At 25.2% G+C, this 25733-nt stretch overlaps 2 protein-coding genes across 2 annotated transcripts; both read left to right on the plus strand.

Annotated features, from left to right (window-relative positions):
• Positions 1-831: 831 nt before the first annotated feature.
• On the plus strand, positions 832-5181 carry EAE98_012463 (uncharacterized protein; the record flags this gene model as incomplete). The annotated part of the gene is made up of 8 exons (XM_038960088.1): positions 832-1006; positions 1051-1459; positions 1897-2009; positions 2567-2677; positions 2728-3423; positions 3487-4221; positions 4734-4788; positions 4980-5181. The coding sequence occupies 8 exons, from the start codon at positions 832-834 to the stop codon at positions 5179-5181; spliced, it is 2496 nt and encodes an 831-aa protein (XP_038803553.1).
• An 18296-nt stretch (positions 5182-23477) lies between these two features.
• Positions 23478-24033, plus strand: EAE98_012464 (uncharacterized protein; the record flags this gene model as incomplete). Its single annotated transcript, XM_038960089.1, has 2 exons — positions 23478-23762; positions 23812-24033. The coding sequence occupies 2 exons, from the start codon at positions 23478-23480 to the stop codon at positions 24031-24033; spliced, it is 507 nt and encodes a 168-aa protein (XP_038803554.1).
• Between the last annotated feature and the right edge of the window lie 1700 nt (positions 24034-25733).

Below are 25733 nucleotides of genomic sequence, written 5' to 3' on the forward strand. Positions count from 1 at the left end.
AATATATCGTTTAGAAACCTAATTTTATATACTTAATTAGGTTTAGTTTCAGGAATACAGGCCTCAGAATCTATATACAGTAATTTTCGATATAAATTCGATTGAATTAATTCGAAAGATTCGATATTCAATAATTTAATAATAATATATATATAATATATAGTCTTAAATCAAGCTAATTCCTTTTTTAAACTAATTTAGATTAGTCAAACTTATAACCTCTTAAAGGTTAACTCTTATAATAAGAAGGAATAATATTATTATAAGAATAATAGAAGATCTAGTTAATTTAAGCTATAGGGATAAATCGAATATATAAAATAAAAATTGAATTGAAATCAATTTAGAAAAGCTAGGCTAAGTTGAAATGAAATTGCTTGCTTTTTCCTAGAATTCCTTTAAAGAATATTCTAGGTTTATATAGTTTATAATGAAATTCCAGTATATTCCATACTTATAAATAAGATCGATTTAAATCGTATCTTATAGAATCACTTTAGATAATAAAAAGAAAGTACAACCAATCAATTTAGCGAGATTTCCTATATACTTCCATCTAGTTCTATTTCATTCTATTCCATTATAAATCAATTTGATAAGAGATATTATTATACAACTATATGATAATATGATTTTATAATATAAGATCATATCATATGTGTATTAGTCATCAATATATCCCTTATTTGATAAGATATTAATAAGTGATTTAGTGGACTTATTATGAATCCTCACATTGAAAATATAAAAGGTCTACACAGGTGTCAGAATTCCGCGCTTTTCGCTCAGGAAGTTTCAGTCTCGGTACCTCACATTGATCATCACGGAGCAATGACTTGGATCATGTTGGAGAAGGATGGAGGTGATGGTCCTGATCCTTTGAAGATTTGGACTGTTGCAAATTGGGATGGGATCGATTCCGAGGTGAAGGAAAAGGAGTTGAAAGAGTTCGAGTCGAAAGGAGAAAATTGGTCACCTAAGCCAGTGAATAGCAGGAGCATATTTAGTTGGTGTTTATGGAAGCGGGCGATACCCTCATCATGCCTCCAGGGACAATCCACGCACCTATAACGGTCACGGATAGCGCTATAAGTGGAGGTATGGGTTGGCCGCCTTGGTTGATGAGAGACGTGATTAGATCATTCAAATACACAGTAAAGAATGAGTCGTGTACGAACGAGGGTACAGATGTTGTAGCCTCAGGTATATTGGATCAGGTGTTGTTGAAGATAGGAAAGGATCCAGAACACTTTGCAGCAAGAGGAGATGATGTGCGTTTGTTCACTGAAAAGGATGACCTGCAGTGCTTGGTGGATGAGATTGTTGACCTTCAAAAATTGGTGGAGAAAGGATGCAAATGTGGGAAGAAATGTGTTGCAGGAAAATATGAATGTGTACGAGCGAAAAGGAGGTGTGGAAGTACATGTCCAAAGGGTAGAGCTTGCAGCAATGGCTATGGGTATGAGTTGTGTAAACTTCAATACAATTTTTCACACAATCTTTACTGACATCCCAACGGATCAAAATCGAGAGACCTTTCCTCCCCGCCCCCACATTGCCCCGCATAGTCTTCAAACTTCACGAATTCACACGCAACATTGCCCCCCAATCCCGATAGCCTTCGCACTAGCTCATTTGACGCAGCACCAAAACTTACCAGGTGTACCATTTTAATTATCATGATATTTTCATTCACTAACTCATTCAAACATTTACGGGGACATCCCACAAAAGCCGCGGCACAGAGCCCTCTTGAGCAGCAGGCAGCCTTCGACAATCAGCCAAAGTGAAGGAAAGCAAGAGCGCTTTTTCTAGCACGAAGGAGGGACTCGCTGAGCTCCACGCTGCAGCTTAAAAATATATTTGAGTCAAATTTAACTACTCTCGCATCGCTAGCCGGCCCCTCTGCCAAGGACTATATGCAGATCAATGGACGAAATTTGGTTATAGCGGACTCTACCGGGACCCCGCTCCTATCCTTACACTTAACTCTTTAATCAATAATAATGGTACCTATTACGTCAAAAAGAAAATATTTCCGATTCGATAGTCTCTCTCCAAGAAACGAACCATTATCGGAAGATTCTCTCTGCAGACCCTCTCCGCAGATCCTTGCGCCAGGTCTGTAAATCAACAATAGCGAATTTTAATTGCTTCCCCATCAATAAGACCTTACTAACACATACAGCGCTTGGGGCTAACAAGTTGGAGGATTGCATGTTTTGGACAACCACCCAATCGACACCCGCTTCTGGATAAGTAGTCCGATTTGGAACTTGCCGCCCGCATAAATATATAGCATCTATAAATGAAGGCTCTGCATCTTTTTCCATTGAGCCCTCTTTCCGTTCTCCAACCAGGAGTTTACGTCCACTTCTGTGAGTCATTATCGAGTGACAAATATAGTTAGAAGTAATTGAAATTCAGATTTTCATTTTGATAAAATTGATGAAGTGTAAAAACTCGCTTCTTTTTTTGAAAATAAGTTATTAAATCGGGTATATTCTGAAAGCGGTCCTTATCAGCACAGCGTCTCCACTTACACCAACCCACCACCTCATTGAAGATGTCACCATACACTCCGGTGATTCCACTGTTGAATGTGAATTAGAGCCCGCCACGACCAATCGAACTAGGAGAAAGCGAAACGCATCGTATGATCTGGGCACACGTACTTGTAAGCATCCACACCAGTTCGCAGTAACAATTACTAACATGAAACAGTAGCAAGACCACGCCGTACTTCATTGGGCGCTTCCTTCACAACAGGACGCTCCACGAACCATCCTTTCAGCTCTCCTCCCTCAAGATCAAACTCTCCGCGTCTGCAACATGCATCGCTTTTTGGGCTCTTGGAACATGCAAACGAAGCAAATGGTCTCAATAAAAACCTTGTTCAAAAGAGAAGCAGGCAAAATGTCGCCCATTTCGACATCTTCGCTGTAGACAAGGCCACGCCCACAGAAGGAATGTTCTTAGAGCAGAAAGCAGATAAGTTTATTACTGCAGTGCTTCCAGGTTGGCTGCTCGCAGATGAGCCCAAGGAGAATCAGGGTGGCTCGCCTGGTGTGTTAACACCGGGTGGAATTTTAAATCACAATGGCTTATCGAATCTGACACCATTCACAAGTATCAATCTATCTTATGCCGATGAGTATTATCGAGATGATCTCAGATCGAAGTACTTCGATAATACCATGGCCGCAGATGCACAGCTGATCAAAGTTATCGATGAAAGCTGGAATGAAGAGGAAGACCACGAAGATACATACACGCACTTTCTATATCAGGCAAATTTGAGGCTTGTGATGCAGGTCAAAGACTATGTTGATGATGATGATGATGAAGTCACAATTGTATCGAGGGATTCTCAAGAGGCTATAGAAATCATGGATAAATTTATGTTCTTAGCCAAGAAAGAGAGTAAGTACATGCCTGTGTCTTCAAAAGTTGATTCGAGTCATGACTAACTAGAGTGGCTTACAGGTTTATCAGACATTAAGGTTCGAATCGCTGAGCTGAAATGCAGAATGTTCCTGAATGAGTTCTCTGTCAAGCAGAACGAAACCCTGGCACAAATTCTAGGAGCACGTCGGTCTTTCGAACTGAAGAATCTACAAATGATTAGGAAGACTTGGGACGAATTCGAGAGTCTTTTCGCTCGCAATACTGATGATGCAAACTTAGGCACACTACAACTCACACTGTTGATAGAATGGAACATCAAAAGGGAACTGTGGGATAGCTTTCATGAAGGTTCACCCGAAGCAATTCAAGCAGAAGCGTTGGCCACACAATTCAAGTCATTCTACTCATACGCTTTGTGTATGCTTGTTTTTGCGGACGTTGTCTATCTAGTCGCGATGGGAGATCTGAGGACATTATCGAATGTGGACCACAGGGATTCACGCCTTCAATTTTGGGAAGAGAAATTGTCTGACAGGACAATTCGCACATTCTCGAAGTTGATGCAGCATTGTTTGGTTAGGGAGTGTGTAATTGAAGCAGGAGATGTTCAATCATACATTCGAAAGTACCTTTCGAGATTATCTGATGACATTTTCAGGTTTCAAATAGTTGGCAAGGAGATAGAACCATACTGGCCATTGTATGACCAATATTTTGAGGAGATGATGTGTGGTAGATTTGTTTGTACTAGCATTGATGTTCCTGTAAATAAGTTAGAGTTGGTAGGCTGTATGAGGGAGACTGGCGAGGAAAGTGAGAGGGAAGTATAAGATGGGTCGGAGTATGATTTTGATCGAGGTTTGAGTTGCTAAGAAGGAAACACAAATTATATGTAAAGATAGCATAAGTGGTATGAAGACTCGGGGATGTTTAGCTTTTAGATGACATAGCAATATGATGGATTTATCTCGTGATTACTAGTATCTACATTTCAAAGTGATAGAAGCAAGATCTGGCTTCACTGTGAGAAAGGACTAACACAGATAAAATGTTTAAAAAACCAAGGTGGGGAATTCGTTCTTCATGCTTTAAGGCAACCATCACATTCGGGAAATTTTACTCAACGTCCAGCCACGAGAGCAATTTTAACCGACCTATGGCGCCGGTCAAGAATTATTTATATCAAAATGAACTGAAATCACATGATAGGAGACTTTAGACGGAAATACGAGAACCCTGATCGCTTATCGCAACAATGATTCTTATTTAAAGATGAGTCGACATTTTCGAATCGCAAAACTTTCACAAACAAAAACAACGCAAAGCAAGATCGTACCAATTTATCGCCATCCAAGAATCTACCAAGACTCTTTTCAAGTTGTAAGTTTCATTTCAATCACCTAACCCAGATACGAGTATTGATATGCATGGTTTTTCTAGGTATAAGTCGAGAGAAGGGAAGGCACTTGTGGGACTCGGTAGAGCCTCGTACTATTCTATCTATTCAGGTAAGCTCGCGCCGATCTAACTTTTGAGTTGGAAACAAATGGCTAACGAATTATATGATGTAGTATGGCGGAGATCGATCTCCATGACGCTCTTGCCTTCGAAGTTGTGGAAGGCGTGGTGACCAACCAGAAAATTCGCAATCATCCCGCCATCGATGACGTTGAAGCTTGCAAAATCTACGACCACATCTTGGCAAACGTCTTTAAGTCTACGATGCAGGCAATGGCGAGCCCACACGTTGGATTAGATGATGAGGCAGGATAAATTGCTGCATACAAGCAATTGGTGACATGCGCCGCCCACGCGATCAAACACCCAAGCCCAGCCACCAGTGTAAGTCGAACATCCAAATCTTGTGCATCAAATCGTTGACGTTTTATAGCTTGAAGAGGAAGGAGCACAGGTCAGATGAATAGGTGTCTGGTTTGACGGCTTTTTCAAGGGTGGGATCCTCTTTATTGAGAACATGTTGAAGGAAGAACCAGAGCTGTGGATGAAGGAAGGATACTCAATCGATGGTTGGTATGCGACTACGTACATGGTTAATGCGAGTCGGGATTATTACATGGATATGGTTGATAAACACAAGAAGTTGATTGAACGTATTCGTACAGAGTCATCCAACATTTATCATGGTAATGAGGTTGATCCGGCTTACACCCAGAAATACATGCATCTCATGCAAGTACAGTGGCACCTAGGATCACTTGTTTACAAAAAGTAGATAATGCAATAAATTCAGGTTGATTACTATTTACCAGACCCATTATTACAACATGAACATTGATTATAGGCTTTACTGACGAGCGTACGAGGAAGAAGTAACCAGTATGACTTCGATCATACTGTGGGGGTACTGGAAGTATGAATGAGTTTGTGAATTCAGGCTATAAGTATTTTATTTTCATCCCGCGATCACGAAAGCGCGCTAGACCCCATTCGTGAAGGGGAAAAAATGGTTGTATGGGCAACAATAGATCGCGGAGTAAGTATTCTTATTGATCAATTAAAAAGTGGTTAGAAAAAGTGAGAGTGCCTGGATCGTCTAGAAAATTCTCGATCTTTCCCGGAAATTTGATTTCTGTGCTCTTGAAGACGACAAGTAAACACCGAGCGTTAATATTTTTCTTTCTCATACTTTTTTTCTTTCTCATTCTTGGAGGTTAGCTCTTATAATAAGAAGGAATAGTATTATTATAAGAATAGTGAAAAATCTAATCAGTTTAAACTTGAGGGATAAATCGAATATATAGAATAAGAGTTGAATTGAAGTCAATTTAGAAGAGCTAGACTGAATTGAGATGAAATTGCTTGCTTTTTCCTAGAGTTTCTTTAAAGAATATTCTAGATTTATATAGTTTATAATAAAATTCTAGTATATTTTATACTTATAAATAAAATCAATTTAAATTGTATTTTATAGAATCACTTTAGATAATAAAAAGAAAGTATAATCAATTAATTTAGCGAAATTTCTTGTATACTTTTATTTAGTTTTATTTCATTTTATTCTATTATAAATCAATTTGATAAAAGATATTATTATATAACTATATAATAATATGATTTTATAATATAAGATTATATTATATATGTATTAATTATCAATGTATTCTTTATTTAATAAAATATTAGTAAATGATTTAGTAGATTTATTATAAATCCTTATATACTTCCTTAATAGGTATATTAAATCAATCTAATTCAGATTAATCTGATTTATAAATTTGATTAATTTAATTTGAGTTAATAGTTTAATAAGTTTATCAGCTTTCTATTTATTAATAGATATATAAATTAGATTTAAATTCTCTAATTTAATAATATCCTTAATATAATAAAATTTGATTATTATATGCTTACTTCTTTTATAGAATATAGAGTTTTTAATAAATATTAATATAATCTGATTATCTATATATAAAGAAAATTTATTCTGTTTATATAGATTAAGCTCTAATAGTAGCTTTTTAATATAAACAGTTTTTTTAGCAGCTAAATTTATAGTAATAAATTTAGATTTGATTATAGAAAGAACTATTATTGATTATAATTTAGATTTTTAATTAATAGGCCTATTCCCTAGTATAAATATATATCTACTAATAGATTTATATATATTGATTTTCTCTTCATAATCCATATCGTAAAATCTTTAAATATAAGGGTTTTTAATTTTAATATAATTTGTATCCTTATTTATAATTCTTTTTAAGTATTTTAATATTCTTTTAATAACTTAAATATATTCTATACTAAAATTAAATAAAAAACTAATTAATCTAAATATAGAAAATATTATATCTAATTTAATTTCGAGAATTAAATACAATAAGAAATCTATAATTTCTTGATATAATTTAATATCATTATTATTAATTTTTCTTTTATTATAAATTAGCTTTATTTTCGGGTTTATTGGAGTGGAAATAGGATTGAAATCTAGTATATTGAATCTAGCAAGTATTTTTTTAGTATATTTTAATTAATGTAGTTTTAGTGTATTATTAATCCTTTCAATTTGAATATCTAGATAGTTCTTTATAGGATTTAGATCCTTCAGATTGAAGTGTTCCTTTAAATTATTAATAAATTTATTAATAATTTCTTGATTTGGGGCTATTATAATAATATTATTAATATATATATTTAGAATTATATTTTTATTTTTATTAATAAAAATAGATTTTTTGAAAATTAGATTTATAAAGCCTAATTTATTTAATATATCTTTTAAGATATAATATTATATCCTAGCTAATTATTTTAGATTATATAAAGTTTTATTTAGTTTTAAAACTTTATTTTTTAATTTACTAAATTTTTTTAATAGATTTAATAAGAATAATATATTGATATTGCTTTATATAAATACTAATACTATATCAATTTTATAAATTAACTAATTGTTTTGAAAAGTTAATATAAATAAAAGCTTTTATATTATTGATTTAACTACTAATACATATATATCAATATAATCTAATCCATATAGCTATTCAAATTCTTTAGTAACAAATCTAACTTTGAATTTAATAAATTTACTTGAATTTTTTATTTTATATATCCATTTAGTTTTTAAGGTTTTATTATTATTAGGATTATTAATAATATCCCAAATTCTATTGGATTCAAAAGTATTTATTTTGTATTCTATAGTTTTTAATTAATATTCCTTTTCCAAAAAGCTAATAGCTTTTTTATAGGTTTTAAATTCAATTAATATATAATTTAATTTATTAATAATAATTTTATTATTATTTTTAAATCTAATATTAAAAACTAATTAAAAATCTTATTAATCTATTTCGATATTCACCTCCTTATTAATTGAATTAAAGTATTTAAAAAAAACAAATTTATAATAAAAAATTATATGTTTTCCATCATCAATAAGATCTTTATTATTAAAAATTAAATTTTTTATATATTTAGATTATTATATATTAGATTTTATTATTTTATTAGATATAGATTTATTAAATATAGGCTTATTAGAATTAATCTCTATATAATCGATTATTTTATCATTTTTATTATTTCTGTTTATTTTGGGATTAGCTTGATGTTTATTAATATTAATAATATTTTTATCCTCTATATTATCTTAAATAAATTCAAATTCGAGATCTTCTTCTTCTAATAATTTTAAATCTTAATTTTTATATTTATTAGAGTATATAAGATCTTTTTGAATATTAATATTTTTCAAGCTAATGTGGGCGAAACTTGGTACTGGTCACGTGACCTCTTTCTGTAGCTAGTATTTACAGGTCTTCTTTGTGTAGTTTAGAAAAAGCAGTCAGTTTCTATTCACCTTTTTGTATGTTTTGTGATATGCTATGTAGTACTTACTTTTTCTCTTCTTTGTTGGAGGTATTATATCTCAATAACTTATTTGTAGTATTCACAAAGAATTATTTTATAATCCTATTACTTTCTATTCTTTTATATTAATAATCTATATAGGAAGAAGAATATTAAAAGATTAGAAAGCTATATATAAATCTAAGCTTTTGAATTACTTCAAAAAGTAGAAAATTATTGATTTGGAAAAGTTGATAGGAAATAAGAAAATGAAGAGTTATTCAATATTACAAAAGAATTGAATAATGCTAGTTCGATAATGGATAAAGAGGGGGATACATTCTCTCTTCAAAAAACCGAATTATAATCTTATATGGATTTAAAACAAAATAGAGTTATCTATAAATAGATTATACTTTATTATTATAGAAAGATTGTAAGAACAATTTATAGAAACCTTTTTAATAATATTTGCAGAAATCTGGATAAAATAATTAACTTTAAAAAGAAAAGTTTTTTTTTATAAAATAAATCTAAAAAAAATTAGATAGCATTCATTTCCTATATTTCAATATAAGAAATTTTGAGTTTTCTAAAAAACCTTTATATTTTCTAGTATTACTTATACCTAAATAGGATTTGATTATTTTAAGAAACTCAAAATTGTTTATAATAAAATCGAAGGAGGATTATTATTAAATCTAAATAAAAGATTGCTTACAAAAGTAACCTATTCGGCTCAAGTTTAGGGTATCCAGAAATATTTTTGAAAAAAATTTATAATTAAAGTTTTCTATAATAAGATGCCAATTTATAATTTTACTTTTTTTCTTTTTTATAAAATTTAAGGGAATAAGAATTTCGGAAAATATAATTTTATCAAATTTTAATAAAGTTGTTAAAAAAAAAAAACAAAAGGATTTATATTTATATTATACAAAGAAATACTATTTATTCAATTATTCAATCACTTTTTATATTATATCAATATAATTACAAACAAAACAATAATCAATTAATAATATATCTATTTTTGATTTTGGAATTAAATTTCAGGAAAATGAATTATTTATTATAAACTCTAAATCTTCGATCTTCTTACTTATTACTAATATTCCTGATATTAATAATCAAAAAAAAGACTTTCTAGAATTAGTTATAACTCTAGTTAATCGAAAAACAAGTAATAACAAAAGATTCGAAAAAGGTTTTGATTTAAAATAAATAAAAGAAAATCTTAACATTGAGTAATTTATTATTTATTTAAACTACTTCTTTAAGATTCTTGTATCTTCAGTTTCTTTATCTAAAATAATTGGAATGCTATAATTCAAAGATTTCAATATTACTGATTAATACAAAAGAATAGAATACCTTCTTCGAAACTATCAAATATAAGTTAGAGATTTCCGAATATATATATCTCTTCAAATAAATTGCTTATTTCAAAAAGAGATTAAAATTATAAAAAAATAATAAACAAAAGGATAAAACTAAAAGAAGCATTTTAAACCTATCTTTTTTAAAGAATATTTTAATAATAACCTTATCCAGAAAATATATTTTCACAATTATTTGTAAAAACTTATCAAAAAGTACAAAAAGAAAAAAGGAACAGAAATTAATAATCTCAATTACTATATTTAACAATTTAATTAGATTATACAATAACTTATTAAAAATAAAGCCTCAACAAAAAGTGAAATTACTGAACTCTTCCTCAAAAGTATATTATCCAAAGTTTTTTAAAGATATATTATTATAATCAAATATAATATAAAACAATCTAATATAATAGATTGAAATAAAGTATATCACTAAACAATATAATATACAAAATCTAAATCTCAATATACCCTTCTCAATAATAGTGATAATAAGGATTTTGATTTCAATGAAATATTAAAATCTATTATTCCAATTAAAAAGATATAAGAAAAGAAAAATATTTTAGTAATTCAAAAGATAAATAAACTCAAAAAAGTGATTAAAATCCTAAAGGATTTTATTTTCTTTTTGAAAAAATAAGCTATAACAAATTCTAAAATTGTAGGAAAGATTGAAATAAAAAGGATTCTTTTTAATTTTAATATTATAAAAATACTACAAATTATAATTTATAAATCAATTCAAATTTCTTCCTTTAATATTATCAATATGATTATTAACAATATTATTATTAATTTCAAAATATTGAAAATATATTTAGTTTACAAAAAGATATATTATAATTATAATAATGAATAGTTTAGAAATAAAAATCATTACTTTAAAAAAGATTATTCAATCTTTTGAGAATATATTAAGAAAGGATTTGTATATTATAATAAAATAACTTAATTATATTAGAAATCTAAAAACAAAATAGTTAATTTTATTCTAGTTATATATAATAATAAAAACAATTTAAATCTAATCAAGAAAATAAGACTTCAAGCTTTTTAGAATAGTTAATTAAAGTTTGAGAAAGATAAGGAAATTATATAATTTATAAATATAAAAAATAAACTAATCAATATTTTAATAGATAATAAGATATATACAGTTCAAGAGTATATCAATATTATTGAAGATATATAAAAAAGGTAAAATAAATTATTATATAATAATTTAAATAAAATAATAAAAGTATATTCAAATATCTTTTCAAAACCTTTTATTTTATTTACAAATAAAATCTTTAGATTTAGCTATCAACAATTTATTGTTGATATAATGTTGTAGAATATTGTACAAGAAAGTCCTATAGATATTCAATCTTATGATATAGAAGATTTTATTATAAAAATTATAATCAAAAAAGTATTAAATAAAACTAAGAAATTAAAGCGGAGAATGGTTTTTTATGTGATAAATAATAATTATAAAATAATAGAAGCTGTTAATTAAAAAATACTTTTAATTAAGATTCCAGTTATTATAGGTTTTATTATTAAGGAATACTTTAATATATAGAAAAGGTAGATTATAAAAATAAATAATCTAATAAAACCTTTAGTATTTAATAATTTCATAATAAAGATAATTAATAAACTTCCTACTTTTTTTAAACCAATAAAATATATTGAAGTTTTAGATACAATTTATTTAAAAGTTATTTATAATATAATGAATATATCTTTTCAAAATAATAGAGAAGACTTTTTTTATATTAGAGTGTTTCTTAATAATTATAAATCTATCAAAACAATTCTGGATTTCGGATCGATAATTAATTTGATTGATATGAATTTAGTAATAAAGTTTAACCTTTTAATAAGTTTAATATAAGTAATAATTATTGATATTAATTCTATAAAAATAAGTATTAGAGGATTTTATAAGGATGTATAAATATTTTTTAAAAATATATCAAATATTGTTAATCTATTTGTAATAGAAAATATATACAATAATTTACTTTTAGAAATGCTATGGATTATTATAGGAAAAGTTATTTTTATTTATAAGAATAGATTCTAATATATTATGATTATAAATGACGATAGGGAGAATCAAGTAAGTATATGGTATATTAACTAAAAGATTACAATTCCTTTTTATGTAACAAAAAACTAGAATCTAATATTTCAAAAGAATAGGATATTAAAACAAATATAAGTTTTTTATTAAGATATAATTTTATTAAAATTTAATAAAATTATATCAAGTTATGTATTAATATTTTATATAAGAATAAGGCAATCAAGGTATTTTCTTTAAATTAATTTGAAAATTTAATAGATAAAAAACTGGGAGGAAGAAGTGATTGGCTAGAAAGGTATAAGAAATAAAATTTTTATTTGTATTCATTAGGGAAATGGAAAGATTATCTTATTTTTCGATTTAATAAAGAATTAGAAAATTATCAATTAATTATTAAAAAATAAAAGAAGATTGATTTTGGAAAAGTACTTTTTGTTTAAGAATAAGATTTACTATTTGTATACTTATTAAACTAAAAAAAAGCTTTTATTTTTAATTAGATTTATATAGAATGTGTATAAAAGAAAATAATTCTTTTATAGAAAATCCGGATTATCCTTTACAAAGTATAATAAATATCTGGTTTTCTAGTTTTAAAAGTTTTAGTTAAAACTATTTCGAAAATACTTTATAAAAAAATAAATCAAGAAGTTCTCGAATATACGGATAATCTTTATAGAAATCTATAATTCTTAATAAAAAAAAAATTCCTAATATTTATTAATTTATAAATATAATAATAAAATTCAATAAATATTTAATTAGAAATATAAACTTATTTCCAAATACTAATATTTTTATAAAAAACTTTATAGAATATTATATTATATCTTTAATCGACTTTTTCTCAAATTATAATTAGATTTCATTAATTATAGAAAGTTATAATATAACTACATTTCAAATATCTTTTGAATTGTTATATTATATTATATTACCTTAAGGTACTATAAATTCCATTACCCAATTTTATAAAATTATTATAAAGATTTTAGATAATTTAATATCTAAAATAGTAATATTATTTCTAAACAATATAAAAATAAAGGGATCTAAAATTAATTTTAATAATAAGAAAATAGTTCCTGGAGTACAAAAATTTATTTTTGAATATATTTAAGAGATCAATAAAACTTTAAAATATATAAAAAAAATCGGATATTCAATTAAAGCAAAATCCAAATAGTATTATAATGGTATAGAAATTGTTGGATATATAGTTAATTCTGAAAATCGGATTCTATAATAATTGAAAATCGCTCAGATTATAGATTGGTGTGAACTTAAAGATGTTATTGAATTATGAATGTTTTTAGGAATATGTGTGTATTACTATATATAAATCGAAAAATTTGCTTAGAAAGTAGAATTGTTGTATTATTTATTAAAAAAAGATTGAGAATTTGTTTAAACAAAAGAATAAATAAAAGCTATAGAGTTATTGAAAATTAAATTAATCAAACCCTTTATTTTAATATTATTAAATTATAGAGATACCTTAATTATTAAAATAATTATTTTAGGTGTAAATACTAGTTTTAATGATTAGGATACAATTTTAGATTAAGAATTCGATAATAAGTGTATTATAGTAAGATTTGAAAACAATTTGTAAAATAATATTGAAAAGAATTATAATGTTATAAAAAAAGAGTATAGAGGAATGCTTAAGGCTTTTCGAAAATGTAAATACGATTTGTATGGAGTTCATTTCATTCTTAAAATTAATGCTAAAATCCTTATTACTTAATTAAATAGGGCTATAATAAATCTTTTAAAAGTATTAATAATAAGATAGATTGTATAGATTAAACTTTTTAATTTTAAAGTTCGATATATAAAAAAAACAATTTATATTATAACAAATAGATTTTTCTGTAGATTTAATATATTATTTGAATTTTAATAGGAAAAAGCTTAAAATAATAATATTAATAAATAAATTATCAATAAATTCAATAATATTCAAGATATCCTTATTCTTTATAATTTTGCTAAAAACTAATAAAGTTATATATTAAAGTTAATCTATAATGAGGATAATCAAAAAATAATTAAATATTTAATAATATTATAAAGATTTAAAGAAATAACAAAAAAGATTTTCAAAAACTTTAAAAAAAGAGCTTTTAGTTTTTGTATTCAAAATAATTGCTTTTTCAAGATTAATATTAAATAATTGCTTCTAAAAAAGATAATCAATAATTAAAAAAAACAAAATATACTTATCAAAAACCTATATAAGATATATAAATATAAAGGTATAGAAAGTATTTTCGATAAGGTATCTTGTTTATATTATTGAATAGGAATATATGAAATTATTAAGAAATTTGTTAATTCCTATTTAAATTATCAATTTCAATAATTGAATTTTTAAAAGGAATTCTTATATCTTATATGGATAAGTATATATTAGCAAAAATATAGTTTAGATATTATATATATGCCTTTTAATAATAATTATAAATATTTTATATTATTGAGAAATGATTTATCAAAATAAATAGAAGGTAAGATATTTTAAAATATTATTTTACAAGTTGTAATTGTTTTTATTTGAAGTATTGTTTATTGATATTCTGTTTTTGATAAGATTTTGATAAACAGAAAGCTGGAGAATAAAGTGTATATAATATATTTTCTGAAAAAGTATAGTATTTAATAAGTATAAATTTCTATATATAATTTTAAAATAAACAACCAAATTGAAAGAGATTATTAATCTATTATTAATAAATTATTTAAAATAATAAATAGGAAAAGAGATTAATTGAAATATTTTAATATAATATTATTTACTAATAGAATTACAATATATTAATTAATTAATCTTATTTTATTTTATATAATCTATAACTATTATTTAATACTATCTATTGAGATAAGATTCTATATTTAGAGAATTCTTGATTAGAAATTTATAATAATTTAAATAAAACTATTAATATTATACTTTTAATAATTAAAAATATAGAATATCAATATAAAAAAAGCTATATTTTGAAAAAAGTATTACTGTTTAGATAAAAAAGTATACTTTAATAAAAACAATAATATAATAAACAAAAATATCAAGAAAGGGGATATTATATTCTAATATAATCTACAATCAAAAATTAATATATTGTATAAAAAAAAGCTTACATATTAATAATTTAAATTATATTAAATAATAATTATTAATTTAAATAAAAGTGTTTATATTTTAAAAGAAATAGATAATACCCTAATTAATAGAATTTATATAAGTTTCTATCTTAAGAAATTTATTAAAAGAAAAGGGGAATATTTATCTATTTTCGAAAAAAGAAATGAAAAGAAAGATAATTAATTGAAATATAAGGATTTATTGGAAACTTTATTAAAACTATATTAATCAGATTGTATAAGTTAATATTTTGATAATTTAGAAATAATAATAGATTATATATAAACAAATAAAACTTTTCAAGTTATAATAATTATTTTAAAAGGATTTAATTGTATATTTATAAAAATTCCAGTTATTAATTTATTAATAAAAGTAATGTTTTTCTTTATACAATAGGAAGGATAAATATTTATTAAAAATTTAGATAGAAAAGAATATTTATTTTTGTTTTTATTAAAAATTTCAAAATCTTTTTTTTTTCTGAATCTCTTTTTTAATTATATCCTTTATTTTTTTTTATAAAAAAATAAAAAAAGCTAAATAAAGATATTTTTTATAAAGAAATAAATATCTCATTTTTTTTCTCAAATTTGATTATCTATATTTGCTTTATTCTTTTTATATTATATTAATCCTTTTTTTTTAATAATTTACTTTTCTTTTTATTATAATCCTTTATTTTATCTAAGGGAAGATATTTATTATTTATTTTAAAATAATTCTTTTTTTTAATTATTTCAAAAGCCTTTATAACTTTGTTACTTTTTAATAAAATTATTTTTTATATAAAAATTCTTTACAATAATAGATTAATTTTAAAAAGACAATACTCTAGAGTAATCTGAAAATTTGAATTTAGTTATTCAATATTTGAATATTCAATTATAATATATATAATATAATATAGTAATAACGATTAATAATATTTAATTGATTAATATATTAAACATTTTTAAAATTATTCAAAAACTTTTCGAAAAACTTTAATACAAAAAGTTTACAGAATTCAATATCTGAATAGAAATATAGAAAATAAAAACTAATATTCTAATGGAAATAGTTATAATACTTATTCTGAGAGATAATTTGTATATTAAAGTATATATAATAACAAAGTAGATAAAGATCAACAATCAGGATATTCTTATACAAGTAGAAAAAACTCGTAAGCTGAAGTAGAAGGCTATCAGCAAAATCAGCTTATATTAGAATACTTTTCAAAAAAATATTACATTTACTATGATCCTTATTATAACTTATAAAACCAAATTTCAAAACGAATTCATTAAGCTAATCAGAATAGTTATTCTTAAAATAATATTAAAATTAATTAATAGAAAATTTATATATAAATTAATAATAAAACTAAAAATAGATATTCGAATTAATAAATATCTAATATTCTTTAAATTTAAGAGTATTTTCAAAATTTTTAATCAGAATTTTTCTAATATTGTTTTTCAATAGGATAATAAGTAATAATATAATCTCAATCTTTAATATAATATAATTGGTATATTAGAAAAAGTTAGTGTAAATTATTTTGAGGATATCCTATTTATTAGAAATTTGGTTATTGAATTCTTAGATATTTTAGTCTTTCTATTTTTCAAAAATATTATTATTAATTTAAAAAGATAGAAGAGATTTGATATATTAATTATTGATAAGAATATCAAGTTTTTTTAAAAATATTTAATAAATAAGATTGTATTTTAATAAGATAATTTTTCGAAAAAAAAAAGTGATAATTTGGAGAATAAGAAAAACGAGGAAAAGGTAGATGTTATTTAATCTAAAGTCTATAAGTATAATCTGGAGGTATTAAAGTTTTAGAATTGATTTTATATATTCAAAAAAAAATATATTATAAAGCAAATTGATTAATAAATAATAATAATATTAATTGATTAAATACTTTTTAATCTTTGTAAATATTATATTTATCAATTTGTTAATATTCTTAATTTTAAGACAATTTGTATTAACAAAAAGGTATTACTCAAATATTTTCAATATATATATAAAAATCAAAATTGAATCAATAATATTTATATTTATAAATCATATTTCTATTAATTTAAAGAAAGCTTTATAGTTAGCAAAAAACGGAAAGATAAGCTTTTCAATATTTTCAAATTCAAATTTATCAAACGAAATGTTATTATATTAATATTGATATAGATTCCTCTAAATAGGTTAACTAATATTTATAAGATTAGTATTTATATTCCAATAAATTAATATCTTTATTTCTATAAGGAGACTCTTGTATTATTAATTTAGAAATCTATAAAAATATATTATTATTATAATTACTATAAAAAGATAAATCTTGGCTTTATTTATTATTATTATTATTTCTTTTAATAATAAGTCTTTCAATAGAATTTAAAAATCTAATGAAATATTATACTATAATATATAGATTAAGAGTTCTGTTTGATCTTTATTTCTTTTTTTATAATTATTATATAATCCAATAAAGCTTTTAATTATATCTTTATATACAGTAATACAAAAAAACTGTATGTAAAAGATAATATAATATATATTAATAATCTTATTATATATATTATCTATTCAGTTAATACTAATATTAACAAATCTATACATAGAGTTTTTTATAGCAAAATAGAAGTGGAAACTAAGTAAAATATAATATGATATGATTTTGTTAAGAAAACTTTTGGGAAGTTTAATGGACTTTTTGAAAAAGAATACTTTCAAGATATAATTTCGAAAAAGAAGTATACAGGTTATATTAAGCTAATTAAATCTAAATAATTCAACAAAGTAAGTATTACATTTTGAGCTTTCATTGTTAATGGTAATTCGGTGAGCTTCAATTAGAGTATGAATGATTGAGGAAATAAACTATTTATTATATTTATTATTTTATATATAATAACAAAACTAGATTCTGATAGTAGTATAAATCCAGTCTTTAGAAATGGAATAAGGTATAAAGATATTATAAAAATCTATTACAATCTGAAACCCATTTTTGATAAATATATTATTAATAATAAATAATACAAAATTCTCGGATTTCTGGTTAAATATTATTTAGCTTTACAAAACTCTATTGAATAAATTTTTATTGATAAACTTTCTTAGGATAATATAATTATTTTTAATAAAGTAATAAATCTTTTTATTATAAGTAATCAAGATTTCGAAGAATAGTATAAAAAGTATAAAGTGATTCCCAGACTTTTTCTTATATAGGTATTTAATGATACTAAATTTGTTGAGAGAAGTTATAGAAACAAATCTTATTTTGAATCTATTGATAATATTCTGAAGGGTGAATATGAATATATGTATATTGAATTGAATAGTAAAAAAGAAATCAAATCTATTTTGTTTAATAATAATGAAAACTTTAATTCTAATAAAGATTTTGAAAAGGATTCAAATAATATTCTAAAAAAAAACTTAGATTCAGATTTAGGTTAAAGTAAAACCGAGTTTTCAGGTATTTCAAGATGTAAAAGGTTTAGGTATAATAAGACTTTAAAGATAAATAAAGGATTAGGATTTAGGATATCAAAAAGGATTTCTAAGTGGTATAAGATTAACAAGAATATTGAGATTCTAAATCAATAAAGCAATCGGATTCGGTAATAGGTTTTAAAAATAGATTTGAATTATTGAATTATTGATTTATTATAATTTTATTAAAATTTGATAAAGTTATATCAAGTAATATTAAGAGTAGATAAGCAAATCACTGTATTTAGAAATATTAATATCTGTATCTTTCCTTATCTCATTTTTTTTCTTATTTTTTTTCCTTTTAGAATGTACTTTTTTTCCTTTTGATTTAATTGAAACAATCAATCTTTTTATGTGGGAAGGAATGTAGGCGAAACTTGGTATTGGTTATATAATCTTTTTCTATAGCTAGTATTTATAGGTCTTTTTTGTATAGTTTAGAAAAAGTAGTTAGTTTCTATTTATCTTCTTGTATGCTTTGTGATACGCTATGTAGTACTTATTCCTTCTCTTTTCTATCGGAGGTGCTATGTCTCAGTGACTTATTTGTGGTATTTACGAAGGACTACTTTATGACCCTACCACCTTCTACTCTTTTACACTAATTACTTTTTTATTGGTTGGAATATAGACTAAGTAATTATTAAACAAATCAGAACTTATTAGTATACCTTTTTAAGTTTTAAAATCTAATTTTCTATTACAAATCTTTTTATTATTAATAATATAAATAAAAAAACCTAGGATTTTAATATAACTTAGATTAGGTTTTTTATTATATATTAATTTAAATAGTAAATTATTAATAGAATTATTATATATTTTATTTTTAATATAAACAATAATTTTAATTAAATATAACCATAAATAAAATAAAATCTTTTTTTCCTTAATTATATAGATTAATCTTTCAATTATATATCTATTTAATATTTCGGTTATTTTATTTTGAAAATAAGCATACAAACTTATGTATTTATATATAATTCTATAATTTTGAATAAAATTCGATTATTTATTCAAAAGGAATTTGAAAATATTATCTAATCTTAATATTTTAATATTAATATTAAACTAATTTCTAATTAGATTATAAAACTTTATTAGAATATCATAAACCTAAGATTTAAATTTAATAAAATATATTTAAATAGTTTTAATAGCCCAATCAATAAATACTAAAAAATATTTTTTATTTTTAATCCCTATAATTTTAAAAGATCCAGCTATATCTAAACTGAATTTTTCGAATTTAAAGCTTATTTTAGGGATTTCCAAAGATTCCTTATTTATTTTCTAATAGAATTTATCGAATTTATATAATTCATATATTTTTAAATCAAATTTAGCTATATTTGATTAGATATTTAAAGATTTAATAATATAATCCTTATTTATATAACCTAATTTCTTATAAATTAAATTAAAATCGATTTTATTTAATAATAAATTTAATTTTTAAATTGATTTCTTTTCCATTTTAGCAATATTAATATTTTTAAAATATTGAAAATTTATTTTAAAATTAAGGTAATATGTATCAATTAATTAAAAAGCTATAATTTATATATTAATCTCTTTATAAATAATATTAATCTTATTTTTAAAAAAAAACAATATAACTAAACCATCCTTTTTAGACTATTTTATTTGAATTAATAAGATTGGAGGCTATATTAGGAATATAATATATCCCCTACAATAACATTTTTACTTTATTATTAATTAAAATAGAAATATTTTCTATATCATTAATATAAAACTTTTTCCTATTAACTATAATAATAAAATAATTATTTAATAATTTATAATTTATAAGCCATTCCTTATTAAATGAATAATATTCTATAACACCCAAATTTAATATAAATTTATATTTAGATTTAAAAGATTGATTAGTTAAATTTATATAATAATCTATAACTATCAATTGCTTACTAAAAATAAATTTATTCAAAAAATTTTTTAAATCTTTATTCAAATCTTTATTCGAATTTCTATCCAGATTTGATTTAAATTGTTTCTTATTATTCCCTTTATTAGTTTTTAATTTAAAATATTTTATAAAACATTTCAATTCTAAATATTCCTTTTTAGAGTAATACTTGTAATAAAAAACTTTATTAAAACTTATTTTATTAGTATTTAGATTAATATTAGATTATATTCTAACTTTTTTGAATATTAGTTCAAAAAAGAGTTTATTTAGATTAATATTAGTTATATTTTTAACTAATTTTTTGTATTTTCAAAAAATAAAACCATCAAAAAAGCTAGGTAAACCTTTAAAAAGAAATTATATTATAAAGATATCTAGAATATTGAAATTTATCAATTTTAAATAACTATATAATAATTAAATCGAATTAATATATTTGTTTATTTTTTCTGAACTAATATAATTAGATTTTATTAATTTATTTAGATATCTTCCTATTAATTTAATAAAAAACTCTTCAAACATCTTATTAATAAAATCCCATAAACTTTTAATCAAGGTTTTGATCTTGAATTTTTCAACTAATTTGAAGCTAATTATAGATTTAATAGCTCCTAATACCTTTTTTTTGTTTCTCTAATATTCTGAAAATCTTTCATTATATTTTATAACTAATTTAGATAAAATAGATTCTCCTAATTTGTTTATATATAAACTTTTATTAAATAAAATCTTTATATCATTAATACATAATATATAATTATTTATTTCAAAAAAGAACTTAATTTAATTAATTTATTTAATATAATTAAATCTGTTTTTTAAAGAATCAAATTTAAAATTGATATTAAAAGCTATTTTAAATTTTTTATAAACTAATTGGTTTTATATACTAATTAAATACTAATTTAAATATATAGCTAATTTCGGATTTGAATAGATTAAATAAATAAATTGATTTAAAATTGATTTTAATCTCAAGAATCAAATAGATTAGGTATTTCTTAAATTAGATTTTTATTTTAATTAATATAAAATAAAGATTAAATAAGTTAGGGTATTTTGGTATAAAGAAAATTAATATATTATTTGTTATAGATAATAATATAGTATAAATATATTATTTAGGGATTTAATTTTATATATTCAATTAGATTTAGTTTTAGGGATACAGACCTCAGAATCTATATACAATAGTTTTCGATATAAATTCAATTAAATTGATTTAAAAAATTTAATATTCGACAACTCAATGACAATATATATATAATATATAATCTTAAATCAAGCTAATTTTCTTTTTTAAGTTAGTTTAGATTAGTTAGATTTATAATCTCTTAAAAATTAGCTCTTATAATAAAAAAGAATAATATTATTATAAGGATAGTGGAAAATTTAATCAATTTAAATTTGAAAAATAAATCGAATATATAAAATAAAAATTAAATTGAAATCAATTTAGAAAAACTAGATTAAATTGAAATGAAATTACTTATTTTTTTCTAGAATTTCTTTAAAAAATATTCTAGGTTTATATAATTTATAATAAAATTCCAGTATATTCCATACTTATAAATAAAATTGATTTAAATTGTATCTTATAAAATCACTTTAAATAATAAAAAGAAAGTACAATTAATCAATTTAGTGAGATTTCCTGTATACTTTTATTTAATTCCATTTTATTTTATTCCATTATAAATTAATTTAATAAAAAATACCATTATACAATTATATAATAATATGATTTTATAATACAAAATTATATTATATATATATTAGTTATTAATATATTTCTTATTTGATAAGATATTAGTAAGTGATTTAGTGGATTTATTATAAATCCTCATACTCATACTTTGTTTTCTTTATCATACTTTCCTTAATCAACTTCAAGGCAACAGGTTGGGACCTTGAGGTGGTAACAGAAAACTTCTCCTCATTCTTTCCTTACCGACTCTGTAATCGTCTCATACTCTTTATTATCAGACGTTATGAATATAAATCAAGTCGAGGCTTCTCGGTCTGAAACTAACCCTCCTTTAACAACCAAATTCGAAAGTCAAAATGATAAGATCGGCAATATTGAGACTTCAAATGAGCTTTACTAACGGTTTTACTAAGATGCTGGTCGTAGAAAATTTCAAGCACGCGTCAAAGAATATGCTGAGTCTCTGGAGAAGATCGATCCAAAAACCTCGCTGAAATCATGGATGTCGCTGAAAGTGGCCAATGATGAAGTTATCATCAAATGTTTGGAGAGTCCGGTGGTAAAGTTGAGGTACTACAAGCTATCAAGCTTGATTTCCTCACTTGGACTCGAGGACGCGGGTGACTATGATGGTACGCACAAGTACAATTCTACTTACTATAACAAACTTCACCAGACCGTATACTACTACGTCTGTGATAAATTACTTCCAAGGGAGGTCGAAGCCTTCTTGCCAAAGAAAGCAATCCATCTGGCTGGGGGAGTATGCGTTGACGTTAAGAGTTGTTATGCGGCGATGAATTCATACAATTCAAAGATGAGAAATCATCTAGGGTTTGCGGTTTTAATGTAAGTGATCTATGCGATCTTTGATAGTATGTTTTCTGACATGTGCCAGACATTTTCTTACTTGTGACGATTTCCTCCAAGTGAAGATGAACAAGTTCTCAAACCGGAATCAACGAAAAATTTGTTTCAGGAACATGTTGATGAAATACCCAAATGTTATGGTCCTGCTGGCCGATTCGGTGGGAATGATACTTGATACAAACTTCGTATATGCGACAACAGTATACACAACAGCTGCGAGACTTGGTGACGACGTTCCGGGTTCCCGTCCTACTCATGCAGAGGAGGACAAGGTTAAACATACCATGAGGCGCTTTCATATGGCGCGAGGTGTCAAGCTTCTCGAGACGATTTTTCGGGCTAGACTGAATGTTGGAATGGAGGAGCAATTTCCCAAAAAAGAGAAATTTAAGGCTTGGGTAATTACTTCAACTCTTCCCATGTGAACTCTTGTTAATTTGTTTGTAGGAGCTGCAGTCAATCAACTCGTGGAGTTTGGACGAGGACATCAACAAGCTGCAGGGACTCTTCTCATTGGGAGACATGCCGGCCAAGGAGAATTACAACAAGATCCATCGCAGTACGGTTAAAGCACAGCTTAATCAACTGGATGAGGCTCATGATGAGGTTGAAGATGATGATTTGTTTGGAGACGATGAGGTTGCGGATGACGAAATCATTAGTATTTGAAACACTTTAAGGCTCGATTTATGTATGTAGAGTTGTCCTATTTATCATGATATGCAAAGTTACAATTTGTGTACTTCTTTTCGTTGGATTCATAGTTTTCCTTCTAATGTTTGCATGAATGTGATTTATATCTAGTAATATGTTGAAGATTTGATCGAGGAACTTTCGAAGACTACTGGGATAACAAGGTGACGTTTTTGTGACCTGAATGCTATAGGACTTTTATGAAAAAAATTTGGAGATACACTTGATAATTTTGCATACACAAACAGATGTGGATGGTGTGAGAAGATGGATTAAGTTATTGAGCTGATAGGAGAGATTTGGGTAGCATAAAAGATTTTCGGCTCAATTAAATTATGATAGAAAAAGGGGTTCCATATGAGGGAAAAGGCAAGTGATATATTCAGCGCACATCGTTATAAGAAGAGGAGAATTTTGAGGCACAAAGGGATAGGGGGGTAAATGGAGTGGATTTATGGAAACGTAAACACGCGGGTGAGAGTGGACTGAACATGTAGTGCCAGCTAACGAGAAGAACTAGTTGTACCGATTGAATGAGAAGTACTTGTCAAAAGGAAAATGTAGGTGAATGAGACAGGGTTGAGTCATATGAGAAGAGGGAGAGCGCAGAGGGAAGGGCACTGGTGGGAGAATAAATCTGAAAAACATTATGATGAAAACGGCAAAGCAGATGATCATATGGTGGCGGAAGTGTGCGTGGAAAGAATGAGTATAAGAGACATATTACAGCGTATCTGAAGAGGTAAGGTGGGCGTTATGCAGTTGGATAGTGGACGGAGAGAACAGTGAGAATAAGTAGCTAGAGAGGAGAAGATTCAAGCTGGGTAACGAGACGAGCAGTGACGTAAGGGATACGTAGGACAGGGTTTATATTGGGAGGAAAGGGATAATAGAGGATGAGAAGCTATGGGAAAAGGTGTGATGAGAAGAAGATTACAGTTAGGAAAGGAAAGGTTGTAAGGGGAGAGGAGGTAGGTGAATCAGGGACAGTGGCAGTGAAGGATTCATATGTAGGTGAGGATAATGGCATATATTAAAAGGGTGTAGGAGAAAAGGGAAGAAGCTTTGGTGAAGAGGCAAATTTAACTAGACAGGGAGCGCCAGTAGGCTCATATTTACAGTCGCGTATGGGTTAGAAAGTATGTACGACTTGAATCTTCGATAGTATAAGGTAAGGTGTATTTAATATTGGATGCCTACTTGGTGTTTGATTCGATACGTGATATTACGCGTATGCGATGGCAGACGCGAAGATGGATGCTTGGAAGCGGTCGCCGGAGGGGGCAGTAGGTATGAGAAGAAAATAGGCGAAAAATTAGGTGTTTGAGAGAAGTAGTTTCCAGGGAAGAATTTGTATATCAGAAAGCATTTTTCAGGTGCGACTCTAAATTCGGGAGGGAGAGTTTGCAGGAGGACTTGTGTTTAGGAGGGGCGAGGGTGAAAAGGGGTTCGCAGGTGGGGAGTGATGTGAACAAGGGAGGGGATTGCAGGTCAAATGGAACGTGGATAGGAGGCTATTGGTGAAAGGATATGGGGACGAGCGAGAGCAGGTCTGGGTAAGTGGAGTAGTGGTTGAATAAGGGGGCACCAGTGGGGTATGCGCGCGGACAGGATGGATTGTGAAAAATATGAGGTACATGCGAGCGGCATGAAATATGGCGAAGGAGAGGTCATCT

This window comes from Botrytis deweyae (genome assembly GCF_014898535.1).
Source record: "Botrytis deweyae strain B1 chromosome Unknown BDEW_070, whole genome shotgun sequence".
In the NCBI taxonomy this organism is placed as follows: Eukaryota; Fungi; Ascomycota; class Leotiomycetes; order Helotiales; family Sclerotiniaceae; genus Botrytis; species Botrytis deweyae.